General features: G+C 46.4%; 1 protein-coding gene across 2 annotated transcripts in view; it reads left to right on the forward strand.

Moving 5' to 3' along the window:
* Nucleotides 1-16,583, forward strand: part of WTIP (WT1 interacting protein) — an 83,991-nt gene that overhangs the window by 56,643 nt on the left and 10,765 nt on the right. For both annotated transcript variants that reach the window (XM_063411021.1, XM_063411022.1), the window contains exons 3-4: nucleotides 1,634-1,701; nucleotides 14,316-14,378. In XM_063411021.1, the coding sequence (XP_063267091.1) occupies nucleotides 1,634-1,701; nucleotides 14,316-14,378 (131 nt within the window). The remainder of the gene's footprint in view (nucleotides 1-1,633; nucleotides 1,702-14,315; nucleotides 14,379-16,583) is intronic.

Raw genomic sequence — 16,583 nt, forward strand, 5'->3', positions numbered from 1 at the left:
TTTCCTTTCGTTCCATGTACTTTACCTTTCCCCAGAGAGGTTTAAAAACAGCTTTGGCAAGCAGGAGGGAAGATCTAGATGTGGTTGCTCCTGCATCAGTTGAGAGAGGCCCCAAGGCCCCTGACTGCTGTCCCAGCCCTGTGCCTCGTTCAGGGGATGGCCCAGATTTACTCAGACTCTCAGAGGGATGAGCACGTGTCCCACGTCACCAGGGTCCTGGTCCCCACCAGAGCCACCAGGCAGCTGGAAAGACAAACAAGAGCTGGCTCCACCTACCAGCAGTATGGAGACAGCAGCCCGTGAGATCGACAGCCCAAGAATGTGCACACAAAAGAAGCATTTCCCTCAGCCACGACAGTAAAACCACCAGACAACCCATGCAGCATGTGATTTCCCAGAAGCACCAGCCCAGATCCCAACTCCTTTGTGCCACACACTGTTTCCCAGGATCAGATCACAGTGGCAATGTGTAAAAGGAGCTTTCGAACACTGAAAATTAATCATATTTCCCTCAGCCTTGTTTATGGAAGCCATGGAGAGCACTCCTGCCCTCGGTGCTGGCCCGCTGGCTCAGCTCGCTGGCCTCAGCGTCAAACCCTCCCCAGAGATGGGTGCTGTCCCTGGTGGGGCTGGAGGAGACATCCAGCCCGACTCCAGGGAGCAAAGCTCCAGCAGTGACCTGTGAATTCTCTTGCCCTCTCCCTTGCCCTGTGTCACTGCTGGCACAGCCCCAGTCCCTGTCCCTCTGGGGCTGCCCAGGGCTGCCGGGAGCTTTGGCCAGTGGCACCCTGGCAGAGTGGGGTGGGGTGGGGTGAGTTGACATGAGCGTGGTGTCGCTTCTCCCCTCTGTGTTACACTGCTGGAGCAGCTCTGCTGTAAGCCAGCTCTGACCTGCCGTATCTACAAACTGATGTTGCTTGGTGGTTCTTGAACTCCTGGTTTGAATCCTTTCTGTTGGTACTCTCTGGAGTGTGCTGTGCATTTCTGCACTGTAAAAGGAGCCATCAGTTAATGACTGTCACAGCTTTGTCAGTCGAGTTCCACATGGGCTAAGGAAATGGCGAATGTCAAAACTTGAATACAAAATCTCTTGTTTCTGTATGATTTTACTGCCCTTCCCTCCATCATGTGTGCCTTGCACTGTTTTAGTGTCTGAGGGAACTGCTGTGGCATTGATTATTAATATTTTTGAGGGTGGCAGGAACATCCGTGTGCAGTATCCTTTGTGTAGTCCTTTGGAGACAAGCACTGCTGCTGTTGATTGCAGTGAGCCTGCTGGGATTTTACCTGCCAAGAACAATGGCTCAATTTGCAAAGGAGCCTTTTCCCCCCAGATCAATTCTGAGCTTAGATTGCAAGTTTTTTAGGAACTGTTATAAGCTGGGTTCCATAACCTGCACTTAAAGGTAACATTCAGTTGGTACCTAAGGCAAGGTTTGGTACCTGATTTGGTAAAGCCAGATAGAGCCAAGAGCCTCACCCTGAGCCCTGGCTCTGGGTGGGACCTCCAGGGAAGAGAGGGGCCAGGAACAGAGCCCACAGACAGGTACAGGGCAGTGCTTTTCACTTTGCATCCTGAACAACTGGGTTTGGGGATGAAGAACAAAATTCTGATGGTCCTGTGTTTTAACAGGGAGAAGACTACGAGGAAAAGCATTCTACAATGTCAATGGCAAGGTGTACTGTGAAGAAGACTTCCTAGTAAGTAAGATTTCAGGCATTTTTGAAGTTATTTCTAATGCAAATTGTTCTTTTATGTTGTCTTGTTTGCTTTGAGAGACGGTTTGATGATGCGGGGCCTCCTGCCCGTGGTGGCATTGGGAAGCATGTGCCACTGTCTCCCTGGTTTGAAGTGGTGGCTGTAAAACCAGGGACATAATGTCCATAAGCCATCACAAAGTGCAAATTACAAGGATAAACACTGGAGCTGCTCAAGCTTGGGACTTGAATTGCAGCCACAGAGACTCTCCTGCCAAGCCCGAGCTCGAACTCAAACATCTGGGGAATCCCAATCATAACAGGAGGGAGAGGTTTGTGCTGGAGCACGTCAGGGCTCTGCACAAAGTTGCTTTGTTGAGGCACAGTTTAATCACTGCTCTGCTCACGGGCTGCGGGGCTCACTTGTGATTAGCTGGGAACTGTTGGCCATGGAGGGGCAACTCAGGTTCTCTCCCTGCTCACAGAGCTTTTATAAATGCTTTAGTAGAGACTGAGTTGGGAAAAGAAAAATGAAGCCTGTTGCTGAGCTGTGTTGTTCCAAAAATAAAATATTCGTGCAATTAAGGGTGAGGGTTGTGCAGTGCACCACAAATGATTCAATAAGTGCAGACCATTTAGAATTAAGATGAAGAGGATGGCATGGCTGGGAACTGCAATTAGAGAGCAATGATATATTTTAGCCTAGAGGATGATGAATTGGACAATCAATATGTTGAATTTATGCCACCTTATTTATTGAAATACCATTAATTTAGAAGCTTGGGTCTTCCAGAACGACTTTCCATTTCTAATGAATACATAATCATGCTTTTTGCAAAGGAATTGTTCAAAGTATATCTCACAACAAAATTGTTACTGGCAGTTCAAAGTGCACAAATGCATTTTTCATCAATGCAATCTATAAAAATCATGGAAATTCCTAAAATGCAAGCTGTATTTGCCTTTGTGTTACACCTTTACTGTGAGCTGGAGCCTGTTGGAAAAGAAACCAAAATGTGTTTTCTGCAGAAAATAAGTGTCTTGTTATAATTGAAACTTGTTACTGTTTTGCTTGCATTCTGGAGAGAAAATTCTTTTTTCTTCCTTGCTTTTTTTCAGCTCTTTCTTTACTGTGTTTCTGCAGAAGCACAGGGAGGGAGAGAGGAGGTGGAGTGTGAGAGGGAGGGGCTCAAACCTTTGAGATTTTTCATTTGAACTGTGTTGGAATGTACTTTCCCCATGATCAAAACCTTTCATCCAGACTTAATGACATGATTGTTGTTATTAGCTTGTAATTTCAGCCTAAACACAAGAATTTTAAATCTAAAAATCTTAGTCTTTTGGAGAACATTCAGTTTTCATGGCATGGGGGGAAACTCTTTAGATCAGGCATGTTTTGTGATGGGTTTCTGAAGGAAGGTACTTGCAGAGATTTTCCCAGGAAAACCGAGATTAAGGACCTGATAGGAATAAACTTTCTGCGGTCTAGGGAACTGTTGGGACACGGGTTTAAGGCACAGATTTAAAAGCCCAAACTTCCCACAGGTGTGATTTAGCAGATTCCCAGTAGCAGAGGGATGGGGAAGAAGGACAAAGACGAAAGGACAATCAGCAAAGAAACCAAATTCTGACATTGTCCCTGCTTGTGGTAATCTTGCTGCTTCCCATGAAGTAATTGCATCTTCTCTCAGCTCCCCTGAGCAAATGTCATAGCAAGAATCCCAGGAATTGTATGGTGTCACTAATGAGATCAAACAACCTTGCCTATTTTAGAGTTCTGTGAACAGGGGAAGCACAAAGCTTTTCTCAAAGTTGAAAGGAAAAAGGCTGCAAAATAGTCATTAAAAAAGAAATTATTTTAACTAGTTCATCTTCCCAGATCTTTCTCTTGAACACTGGGAAACCCCAATCATTTCTAAGAAGAGGCATTTTCAGTCCAAAGCAGAAAATGAAATGCTTTTTCTGTATAACTGAGAATTTCAGTCTCTGCCATGACACCAACTCTTTAGTGCAGCTCCATCACAGAGCAGCAGGATTCCCTGCTGACACCGTGGTAGTGGAATGTTAGGGTAGTTAAGGCAGGGGGATAAGAAAAAGATTATTTCGGTTTGGGAATGTAAACAGATACAGTCTAACTGCATTATAATTGTATTTCTGCTGAGCAAATGCTGCCTGCCGTGGGTGTCCTTCCTCTTTCTTGGCTTTTCTTTGTCTGGGAATTCATCAGGAGCGTTAGGTGCTCCTGTTGGCTTGGGTGGGGTCACAGCTCTGTGGATTGGCAGCCCCACAACCCGTGACCAGGTTGTTTCAAACAGAGCAAGGATCAGGAAGCAGAGCAGCTTCACAAGATGTGGGCAGGAGGTGCAGGTGTCCCACTGGGGGCACCGGTGACACCCGGGTGAGAAAGGGCTGTGTGTACCTGCCTGATTCCCAGCGTCACTCGGAGAGGTCCACGTTTCCTTGCCCACAGGGCCACCGAGGCAGCAGGGGCCTGAATGAGCCCCTCACGTGCCTCCAGCAAGAGGCATCCCGAGGGGAAGCTGCTGTCCTGTCACTGGGGACAGTGGTGGTGGCACCTGGAGGAGAGCCTGTCCCCTTCACAGGGAGGGCTGTCACCCCTGCAAAGCTCCGTCCACCTCCACTGCTGCCTCTGTTTATCCCTCTCAGTTACTGCAGGAGTTTCTTCCCCATCATCCCTGGGGTCACACTGCTGTGTCCTGCAGGCCAGTCCAGGCAGGACACAGCATTGATTTTGAGGCTGCAGTGAGTAGCACCTGAACCATGATGGGCAGAAAAGCTGAAATGGCTCTTGATGTAAACAAACGCAGAAAATTTTAGTGAAGAATAGATATTATTTATGGGTTTCCTCTTATTGTAGCTGCTAGAAATATTGAACATCCTATAGATGTCAGTATTTTATTTCTCCAGCAATACTGCATTTTGCTGTACCAGACCAGCTCCTGTGGAGCAGTGTCCAGAGCTGCAGGCAGTGGCTCAGATGGGATACCTGGCTCTTTAACTACCACTCACTCATGACAGATCAGCTCTTCCACTCAATCACAGCTGGTATGTGGAACTCCCTGCAGTGTCACGTGTGGTCCCTGGAGCCAAGACCTTGAGAAAACCTGTTTTGTGATCCTTTCAGATGTTTGGCTCTGGAAAGAGCCCTCCTTGGCTAAGGTGTCCCCTCGAGGTCCAGTCAGTGCCGGCTGCAGCTGCTCCGGGGTCTCTTCCCTTGGCCCCGTGGCTGGGAGCTCCTGTGCAGGTCACCTTTGAACAGAGCACCAGTGAGACCTGAGAGCTTTGGCTCCTGAGTGCTTCCAAACAATCAGTCAGTAACAGTGTGGTGTGAGGAGCTGCTGGCATCAAGCTTTCCAGACCTGCCCCTTTCTTGGAAAAGTGCATTTGATCTGTGGACACAGGTGATGAGTGAGCTGCTGCTGGTGCTCTGCTCCTGGTGGGGCTCTGAGGCTGCCCAGGACACCCCGCACTGCCCCTGCCAGAGCCACGAGGTACCTCCTTCTACAGCCGCCTGGCAAACAGTTTTCCCACATATTTGCTCTGACTGAGGGCACAGTCTCCACTCCAGGTGCTTTATTTGGCTTTTTCTTTGCAGGGAAGAGGTGTCAGAAGTTTTCTGCCCCACTTGTGCAGTTATAGATGGGCAGGGGATGCCACGGTGCCGCCTTCCATGGGGCTGGCAATGGCTGGGAATCCCCTGCACCTGGAGGACATGGAATCCTTCTGCCTCCCAGGGTTATTTTGGTCAGCCTGCTGCTTCCAGCCCTGATTAGCTGCACATTCTCTCAGTGCTTAAACCCTTATTGGCCAATTGAATGAAGTGAATGAAGCAGATTAAAAAAATAAATCCACGGGTAATTCTACTTCTGCCTGATCTGTGCCATTTCCAGTGGGATACTGCATGTGTGAGGAGCAAAAAGAACAAAAACAACCCCCCAAACTTTACATTGCTTTGCTTTAGCTCTGGGGAAGGTCCAGTTACTCCTTTAAATGCCACCTAAAAGTAACAAGTCCAGCAATACCCAAGTCTTGGCCAAGCCCTGTTAGGAGAGTTATTTCGTGAAAGGAAATAAAACAAATGACAGTTTAATCCTTTCCTGAAAGCTCTTTGGATACAGATGGCTAACTAGCCATAACAGAGACACTGTTCCTGGTGAAGTGAACAAAAAAATAAATGCCTTACTGTATAATAAATAATCCCAGTCAGATGTTCGTGTTTCATTTTGTTGATAAATTGCTGCATAATCATGGGTGAAGGAAAAAATGATTTTGTCTTTCCTTTTCTATGCTTAAATATCATGTAAAGAATTTTTTTAAAAAAATACTGTTTTGCTTGGCAAAAAACACTTATAAAATGTCACCAAAGCAACCTGAATCTTAGATCTATTATCTATCTCTTTTCTTTTTTTCCTCTTTTTGATAGGCTTTTCCTTTTTCTCTAGAGGTAATGAACATTATTGAGTGGGGGTCCAGCAGAGGTTAAGAAATGAGAGAATTTCCCTCGAGGGAGGAGATGAGAGGGAAAATGAATCTCGTGACAGATGTTAGTTACATTTCTTAATGCACTACTGGAAGACGCTCAGATGCTCTGGAAATAGCCTATTACAGACACCACAGGCTGCAGTGCATTGCATTAAGGTCATCTGAAACTTCCCCTTTTAAGATTTTCTCTTTCACTGTCTTAAAACTTTGCCAAATTTAATCATTTAGGCTGAACTTCTTCATGCTAGGTTTTTGCCTCTGGCTAACTTTTCTGTCATTAGTTGTTGAAAGTTTCATCTAGAGCTGTTCATCCATTTCAGTGAGTAAGACTGGAGGAACTCTGCCCATAAATCCTCAAAGAGAAAGGCTCTAAAAACTTCATTTTGCACATGGCAACCACAAAGAAACTCTGTGCATTGCAAACCTGCAGGAGCCTGTGGGTGTCCCCTCCCTGCCCTCCCCAGGAAGGTGCCCAGCCCAAGAGGGCTGTGGCAGGAGGAGGGGAGCAGCCCACAGCCCCAGCAGAGCCCCTTGCAGCCCTGCAGGCTCTCTCCAGCCTTCCTTCTCCTCTCCATCCAGTCTGGTGGGGTTCTGGCTCCCTCTCTCCTCCCCTACACCAGCCACTGGTCCCCTCCCAGGACACTTCTCTTTGCTGGTCACTGCAATGCAGAAGTTGGCCACAGAGGACATAGAGGGCCTTGTCTTATATCCACAGCCATAAAAGTCACGGTGATTTCAGCAATGCAGAAGTGTCAGGGTGTGCCAGACCAGGAGGCAGGTGGGAAATGGAAATGCTCAGCCTGTCATGGGGGAAGGGACAGGATGGCACCTCAGGAGCAGCTGAGTGATGGGCGGCTGCTCAGAGCAGGGCTTGCACCTTCACCTCCTGTAGCACCAAACACAGCAAGACCCTTACCCCAGCCAGGGCCCCCGGGCATGGCTGCAATGTAAATATTAATACTAATGAGCCTTTTCTTCTCACTTTGTGCACATGCTGTTTTCCAAGGCTGGCAGTGTGGGAAATGGCCTGTCCCACTTGCTGGGCCCTCAGAAGATGGTTTTTATTTAGTGTAATGGAAGCTGGTGTCAGCTGGAGTCAGAGGTTTGATTTTCCATCTCAGTGGCTATAAATGTTTGGAAGGCCCCCTTGGGAGGGAGCCCTGGGACTGGTGCATTAGTCAGAGAGCCCATTTCTGCTAAATGAGGTTTAGAAAAAAAGAGGCTCCGTTGAAAAGGTGAATGATTGAAGTTGCAGCTTGTGTCCATTTCCTATCTAATGGGAATCCCAGAGCACATGGAGTTCTAGATAACTGGGAGGATGTCGTGTTAGGAGAGTTGCTATTAGAAGCCATACTGCAGTCAGAGAACAGACAGACATGGGAGTTTATTGGTATGTTAAAAGAATGATGGAATCAAAGCTTGGAAGGGGATTTGCTGCAGTGTTCCTGATGTACGGAAGCATGAGGAGGTCTGTGAGTGTTTTCAAGGAGCTGGTTGCTCTAGGTTGGGTCAGAAGGTTCCAGAGGCATTATGAATGCCAAGCGTTGCTGTGCTCCCGATGCAGTCACTGAAAACAAAGGCAAACAGTTCCCAGCATGTTCCTAACCGGGCACGAGGGAGTGCAGTCATGTTGTTGCTTGTTGTATGTCTTGCTCCAGCCCCTCCCTGCCAAAAAAATTTGAAAACTTTTTAGTTTTCCTTAAGTTCGTAGTGTGCCAGTGGTCCTGGGTTTGTTTTATGAATGAATTTGACAGTAATGATGATTAATTGGGATATTCTGAATTGAAGCATTGGGTCAAACCTACAGATGGGCTTAAAATTCAAGTTTCATACTATCTAGGGATATTGGTCAAATATTGGTCTGCCTCTGCACTTTGGACTTCGATGTGAATCAGCATGAAGTGTGTGGAGCTGATAGTTTGGTTTTCCCTCTTATTGCAACACAATTCCAGAGTGCTGTGTCCTGGATCAAGAGGTTACAAGTCCATTGAAGCTGGTGGCAGAATTCCCGTTGTCTTCAGGGGGCATCTGGGCTTTCTCCCAGGGATTCATCCCAGAGCACAAAGTTCTAATGCTGGGCCCATAAGCAACGAGAGAAGCTGAGGGTGGAGGCTGTGAGCACCACGTGCAGGACACACCCCAGGGCAGCACTGGGGCCACAGGAGGAAAGCAGCTGGGGTCCTGAGACATCTCAGGTTTATAAAAGAGCAACACGCAGGTGGTACCTAGGCCAGGTGATAACGCAGAGAAACAAAATGTGATTAAATTTCAGTGTGTGAGTAAGGTCTGTGTTCACTAAAACTCAGCATTTCCTCAACTGGGTTGCAGATTGTTAAATGAGTTGCAGGAATCATTCTCTGGGGCATGGCAAAGGAGACAAGGAAAGGCAAAGACAGGTTTTTTCTCAGATGTATCACTACTAACCTTTTGTAAGTATCCCCTCTGTTACATTTGCTGGTGGAATGTTGGAAGATCCTGATACCAAGTCCAGTTGGTTTCATGTCAGATAATTACTCCCCTATTTCCTCTTGAGATGGTGATCCAAATAGTCAGACTATCCATTTTTCTTAATATTACATTGAAAAGTAAATTACAATAACTGAAGCACACTTAAAAGAACTAGAGCTCTTTCTAATTATGTCTTAACTCCTGCCAAACACTTGTAAGCAGACAGCATTAATTTTTTTCTATGGGAGGGTTAGAAAAAGACCCATGTGAGAAAGTGGCATGTTTCCACTTTGGTAATAAACATTAGTATTAGCTGCTGTTATGTTCAGAATTGAAATCTCTCAACAACTGTTTTGAATAAAATCCAGATGATTATTTTCCAGGAAGATAGGTTCTTGTGTAAACAGTTTCTGTCAGTGTATGCAGGAGATGGTGGCAGTGACAGTAAACAACCTACAGCAGAGCACAGCCCTGTGCAGTGTGAAGGGCTTTGCAGTGTGAATCAAGTCAGTAAATGCTGGGCTCTGAACTATGATGCAGAGTTAAAGCTGTTGATTCAGCGTTTTTTCTTGATCACTGTCACTGTGAAGCTCCCACAGGTGTTTGTTTAAGGAATATCGAGGTAAGAAAATGATTAGTGGCTCCCAATTAATCACACAGCCTTGTGTGATTAATTGAGATTACACAGCCTAATCAAGTAGCCTTGGCGAGTGCTCCCGAGGGTCTCCGCAGGTACTGCAGGATGTGAATGGCTGCTCTCTTCCCAGGGCAGAGCTGAGGATCAGCTGAATTCCTGGCAGAGTTTTGTGCATGGCCACACCACCTGCTAGCTCTGTGCAGAGCGTGGGGTCCCTCCCTGCCCTGTCCTTGTCCTTGACAGAACAGGGTGGAAAGACAGAAGCAAGGAGGCAAACTGCTGTGTAGAGTTTCCCCACAGACACCAAGACAGAGGGAAGCAACAGGATATATGAAAGGGTTTCAGCAGGATGAAGAGTAAAGTTCTGGACTATTTTCCTTTAGTTAATCTGTCGCCTGCCACGAGGCTCCTTTATCTTTGAGCCCGAGAAGTCCTCATTTTGTCCAGTTCATTGTAATCGCTGCATTTAAATATGTGTGTAAAAAACAACAACAAAACCCCATCTGCATGAAACCAAATTTGATATTTGCTCCCTCTCTTAGTGCGATCCCATGGATTTCCTGCATTGTTGTGTCCCACGTAGTAAGGGTCCCATGCAGAGAGCAAACAATGCAGCAGGGAGAAGACAGATGCTCTGCTAATGGGAAACCAGGGAGCAGAGTCTGTGAGGGATTACAGGCAGCCTGGGGTTGGAATACATTATTAGCATAGCACCCAATTCAGAAATTAGTTTTCAGAATTAAATGCCTGAAGCATTTTGGCAAAAACTCCTTATCATCCTGCTCAAAAGCTCTTAAAGTGTGAGAGTAGGAATCTCAAGCCTGGGCTGAGCAGCCGCGCTCGGTGAGCGCAGCAGTGAATTGGAGATTTTACAGCCTCATACCATTACCGGGGCAGCAGCTGCCACACCCACTGAAATGTAACCCACTCCTCTTGACAAACCTTCAGCAGGTTTTGAACATCCTCATCAAAGAAGCAAACGGGCCTGAATGAGATTCCAGGGTCTGTTTCCAGGAGGAAGGTTTTGTTTTGCTGAGCGCACAGCAGCAGGGAAGAGCAGCAGCCCCTCCTCGGGCAGGTCAGGCATGTGAGGCAGGAGCAGTGATTTGTCTTTTCAAAGGCCTCACATTGCCTAAGGTAGAAAGTTCGGGTCCTGAAGCCTTTTTCAGACATGCCGTTTTCTGAATGCTTTTTCTTTTGAAAATCATGATGGGAACATCAAACTTTAGAAGACCCTGGTAGACAACCAAGATTTGCTGCAGGACTGAGAACAGGCAGGAGAAATTGCTTCTCATAGTACTTGGTGGGATTATCCTCCATGCATATTTGTTCATTATATGCTCAAAATTCATTGTTGATTTCTTTTAGATTATTGCATATTAGAAGAGTTATAAATCCCAAGATTATCACAGGAGGATACAAACAGGCCTAAATATTCGGGACAGAAGGGGTCGTGTTTTCCTCTTACATTGAAACAAAGACTCTTGGACAGGAGGACAGCATCAGTAGAGATTTTTTTTTTTTTTGCCTGTTTGATAATCAAAGATCAAAGTATATTGGACAGGAAACAAAAGAAAGGTTCAGTCAGCCAAGTCTTCTACTTTATTTTTACTCTTCTATTCTAACATAATTAACATATTTCTCAAGGTTTATTTAGTTTCCCAGAATCTTATTTTATATAAGTATCATTGAGGAGCTGAATTACAAAGTCTTGATTTGTTGCATATAAAATGAGATTTTATTATCCTGGTAGAGAAGACAAGGACAAGGTAAATAAGGGAGAAAACAGTTGAGACCAGACTAAGAAATCAGGAAAAATAAAGTGCCAGCTCTTCAACTTGCACTTTGTTTTCTTTGCATCCTGGTGTACCCAGCAGTGTACTCCTGAGTCACAGAAGGGAGAGTAAAGGGTAACACTTCATTTTCAGCTTTGAATTTCAGAGCTGGTCTCTCAATAACAACTTCTCTCAGTGTTTTTATGCATGCTTAAGGAGTATCTGTAATGAATATTAGGGAGAGTTCAAAATTACACTTCCCATTTGTTGTGGATACAGAGTGTCCAAAGACTTCTGACTGTTCCCATCCAGACTGAGATTGGTCTGTATTTACATCACTTTACTGCTCTGCCAACAAGACACTTCTTTAAAAAACCTGGCTGGAATTGCACCCCACACTGCTCAGATCCTGAATGAAATTGTGCCTTTGGATACCACGGGATCAGGAACCAGAGCTGAGATTTGGCTTCCCCATCAGGGTCTTGCCTCTCAGCCTGTGCCACTTCATGGCTTCACCTCTGCCTGATTTTTCAGGGCTCCAGATTGGTGTGCTGATGTGCCTGGTGTGCTCTAAAGCTCTTTTTACTCCTCTGACTGTCAGTAATAAGAAAGGCTCCAAGGCTGTGTAGTGAAACCTTCTCCTCTCTCAGTTACCTGCTCACAAGCTCTGGGGGACCAGTTTTTGTCCCTCCCAGCCATGCTGGGAGCCCACCCCAGGACGCTCTTGGTGTGCTGAGAGACAATAAAGAGGCAGTTCTGCCTTGTCTGCAGTCTGCAGCAAGTCACAACTCCTCTCCCATTGCACACACAAGATCTGTGAAGATTGTTAAAAATCGAGTGCTTCAAAGACAGACGTTGGCAATTTTAATAAGTATTTTAAGACTTTTAAATTCTGCTTCTGAAATTCAAAGCTTAGGACCGTAGGCCTGTTTGAACACTCCAAATTAGGATCAAACTGTGCAAAGAAGCATTTTACAGTAAACTCCAGAAATGTTGAGAAAGTCATTTATCGCTTTTAGCAGCAGTATTGCCATCCTGTAGAAAATAGTGCTGCTGGGCTCTGAGGCTGTTACTCTTATCCAGTCCAAATAGATTTAAAACACAAGCAGACCTGGATCCTAAACCCTGATCTCACTGAACCAGGCCTTCAGTCTGTCCAGGATTGACCCTGTGACCAGGAGGGACAAGAGTGTTTTAAAGGACAGCTCCCTGAGCCCATGAAATATTTTGTCACTGCTGTTAGACTTACTGCCATTTTGCAAAGTCTTCTTAATGGGGTAATCCAGTTCTGGATGTGTTTGACTAATAACAATTCTCTTGTTAAAAACAAATAATGGTTTTAATTTAATAGGGTTAGTTATATAAAGAGTGATTTTGTGTCAGCAAAGCCTTTCTTTCTGACAAACAGTATAATTTATGACAATCTAGTTAGCAATAAATGCCATTAATCTGACCACTATGCCATTCTCTTCCTGGGGAATAATGTCCCCTCTTAATCACTAGCTGGGTGAATGCTCCTTTGCATTCCTTATCAAATGACAGCCAGATGGTACTGGTAAATTCATTCCAGCAGGATTTTAGAATTAGCTGGGTTTGTGCTGTTGTTAATCCTCTGCTGTCTGTGTCACTGGGACCTGCCCACCTGTTTCCAGTAAGGCTGGAGTTCCCAGCCCTAGGAAGCAGTCTAGCCTGAGGCTTACTCAGCCATGGGGCAGCCAAGAAACATCCCAAGCAGTGAGACCTTTATTCTGCATCAGTAAGAAGAGTGAAAAAGCAAGTAAAAGTAGTGTCTTGCAGAAATAGCCAGCTAGGACTGCCCGCCTCTGTATTTGTTCCTCAACACCCTGATCTCTTCTAGGGAAGTTTCAAAGTTTCTGAAGACTGCATGAGCTATGAGCTATGTTTCTTAAGACATGGTAGGTTTTGGGCTGTGACAACTGCTATATTATTTACTGACTTATGAGCCCATCAAAGTGTCTACAAGACCTTTTCCTTCATAATCTCTTTGTTGCATAGCAACAATAATTTTGTCTCCAACCTATTGATTCAACATAACATGTAATCCCCTCACTTCAGTAAAAAGGAAAACATATGGCAGCTCCAGGCAGGGAACCACAGGCTTTTGACGTGAGGGGACGGTTAATCCCCACTAACCCAGGGGGGAATGGAGCAAGATACACACTCTGTTGGGCTCAGAGGATGTGTTAGGTGCCTGAGCCAATTAACCTGTGTTCTGGGAGAAGAGTCTGCTTTACATTCATCCTCCCCTTCCTCATCTTTTGTATTGTGCAACTAAAGCACCTTTCAGGTGAGCTCTGCTCGAAGAGCTCTGCGGTGCCCCCAGGTAGGTGGGCAGCCCTTCCCCCAGCAGGAACAGCACACTCAGCTCTCACTGAGATGGGCTGCAGAGGTGAGGGGAAAGCTCAGCCCCTGCAAACACCAGTTTCAAATGTACATGGCTGGAGTTCCTCAGGAAGATGTCTTTTGTTTTAGGCTGTGGTTTAGTAGGTCAGTCTGATAACCTGGATGGTTTTTCTTTACCTCTAAACAGAGGGCTAAAAGTAGACCCTGGCATCTGAAACAGGATCTGCTTTGGGGACAGGAGCACAAAGTTAAGGTCAGGACCGCTCAGGCAGGGAACTCAGAGCTTTGGTCCCAAGCAGGCAAAGCACCTCCCCACAGCCGTGTCCTTGGCGCTGCAGTGTGGGCTGGCAGCTGGGCTTTGGGCCATCCGTGTACCCCACTGCTGCCCACACTGTGCAGAGAGCCCAAGCTCCTGTCAGTGCACTGCTGCATTCTTCCCTGGCTGGAGGGCTTGGTATCCACAAGGCAGCTAAATCCTTCTTGCGCCTGTCTTCATTTTTCTAGCTTGCAAATAGTCCAAAGTCTGAGGTTGCTAATTTGAACAGGATTTGGGAGGTGAGTCCTATGTTATTTAAAACAACCACCAAAAGACTCAATTCAAGCTAATTTCCGCACATCAAACACAAACTTTCCATTTAGATTTTATAAATAATCAAACTTACAATAATGTTGTTATATTGGGAATCTTACTGGAAATATTGCAGTAGATCAGAAGGCCAAACTGGTATCTGAACATGCTGCAAGAGCCGAGTGAAGGCTTCTGAGTCAGTCTCCCAAATCTGTGTCATACACAGCACAGGCTGGAAAATAGCACAGCCTTCACCTAAAAGGTGTAACTATGACTAGAGGAGTGGTTACTAATGATCTTTTCTTTTCTGTCATTTTAACAGTATTCAGGTTTTCAGCAAACAGCAGACAAGTGCTTTGTTTGTGGACACCTCATAATGGAAATGGTAAGAGACTTAAACTCCTAATGATGGACAACTTGGGCAGTGCACTGTGTGACATCTGCTTTTCCCTACCCAGGCTGGTACTGTGTCTTCACTGCTGTCAATATAGTTTTGGAAACTGAGGCAGTAAATAAGAATACCTTCATGCTCTATTACTACTATTAAGTACAGAAAGTTGGGCTTCTTGGCTATCTAAGAATGTAGAAGGCTGTTATTCATTTGTGAGTTAAAACAGAATAGAATTTTAATACTAAAGGGGGAAAGTACAGCACAACTTTGTGTGAGAATATGGTAAAAGAGCACAGTGGTTGTGCTCTGTGGACAGTCGATAACAAGAGCTCAGTCAAGTGGGGGAAATCTGGGATAGAGCAGAAAGGGGCATTATCAATAGTCCAGAGGTTTGTCACCTGCTCTGTGACTTGCCTTGTTTACCCTCTGTTGCTTGCTCCACGTCATTTAAAATGCATTATTGCCACTGGGATTTGTAGGGAGCCAGTAGTCAGAATTACTTTTGTAATAAAAAAAATCGAAGGGCTTTGGGTTGACAAGATACTACTGGCATTATTTCAGTGGGTGAAAGTAGGAAGAGTTTTGTGTGCTCTTCCTAAGCAGAAATTCCCAAACAAAGTGAAGTGGTTTGCACAACGAAAAAGGGCAGATCCTGTAGTGTATCTGTTTTCCTCTTGCTTTAAAGTGTGCATGAACCTCAGCGTGTCTCAGAGAAGTAGCTGTTGTGTATCCCACACGGAGGTTCAGTGGGAGCTGGAACAGAGACTTCACTAATGAGGATTCTGGCTCATATCCTGGCACCGCTGGTTGGACAAGGATATTGTTCGATTTAGCCCAAGAGCAAATTTCTAGTGTTGTGTCATGCTGGGAGGGGGAGGGGTATCCTGACTTGCATGCTTTGAGCTGGCCCTTAATTGCAGAATCCCAGGCAAGAGTCCATAATATCTCACTGGTGGAGCTCAGTAGCTGGAAGCTTGGCAGGTGCTTGTCTGCCTCTCTCCCATCAGCAAGTGTGCTCTGACAAAAGGAAACAGCTCTGGGAGCTCCAGGAATTCAGCACTCCTATTTGGCTAATTCCTGCCTGGGAGCGCGGCCCGGCCCTGCCGTGTGCTGGCCTGGGGCAGAGCTGGGGCTGTGCAGAGCTGTGCAGGAGCTGTGCAGGAGCTGTGCAGGAGCTGTGCAGGAGCTGTGCAGGAGCTGTGCAGAGCTGTGCAGGAGCTGTGCAGGAGCTGTGCAGGAGCTGTGCAGAGCTGTGCAGGGCTGTGCAGGGCTGTGCAGAGCTGTGCAGGGTTGTGCAGAGCTGTGCAGAGCTGTGCAGAGCTGTGCAGGAGCTGTGCAGAGCTGTGCAGGAGCTGTGCAGAGCTGTGCAGAGCTGTGCAGGAGCTGTACGGGGCTGTGCAGGGCTGTGCAGGAGCTGTACGGGGCTGTGCAGGGCTGTGCAGGAGCTGTGCAGGAGCTGTGCAGGGCTGTGCAGGAGCTGTGCAGGGCTGTGCAGAGCTGTGCAGGAGCTGTGCAGGAGCTGTGCAGGGCTGTGCAGGGCTGTGCAGGAGCTGTGCAGGGCTGTGCAGGGCTGTGCAGAGCTGGTTGAGGAGCTGCCTTGTGCTCACAGCTGTGCCACGCTGGCACCACAGCACACTCCTGCAGCAGCACCAAGCCCAGCACAGGGACCAGTTGGCTCTGGCTCAATACGGCCTTACCATCAAACAGAGTCTGATACCACTCACTGAACCACAGGGCTTCATCAGAGAGACAAAAAAAGGTTAAATTAATTGGCCTTTTTTTTCCTGTACTTCTTTCCTCTTGGATCTTCATTCATAGAATCACCTATGAGGCCATCGGAGCTTGGTCTGTGGAGATTTGTCATCTCAAGCTTCCCAGCAGCTCCAAGCTGAGCACTGTGCTAGAATGAAATTTTAAAATTACCTTCCAAAGATGCTTCTTATACCCAGAATGTATGGAATTGGTCTTATAACCTGTTGAGAGCTGCCTGAAAGTGATAACAGTGTCTCACTCTTCCCAGGGCCTTGTTCATGGGCTTGCAGCGTCCTCCTGGATGTCCCAGTGCCACCCTGAGTGTTACGTACGAGGATGGCAGGAGTGGGGGATCTGTTCTGTATAGTGCAGCCAAGGCTGCATCAGACCTTTCCTTGAAACCTTTAAAATGCAGTAGGGAAGTTCAGCATGGGAAAAAGCCTGGGC

This window comes from Prinia subflava, chromosome 13 (genome assembly GCF_021018805.1).
Source record: "Prinia subflava isolate CZ2003 ecotype Zambia chromosome 13, Cam_Psub_1.2, whole genome shotgun sequence".
Classification (NCBI taxonomy): Eukaryota; Metazoa; Chordata; class Aves; order Passeriformes; family Cisticolidae; genus Prinia; species Prinia subflava.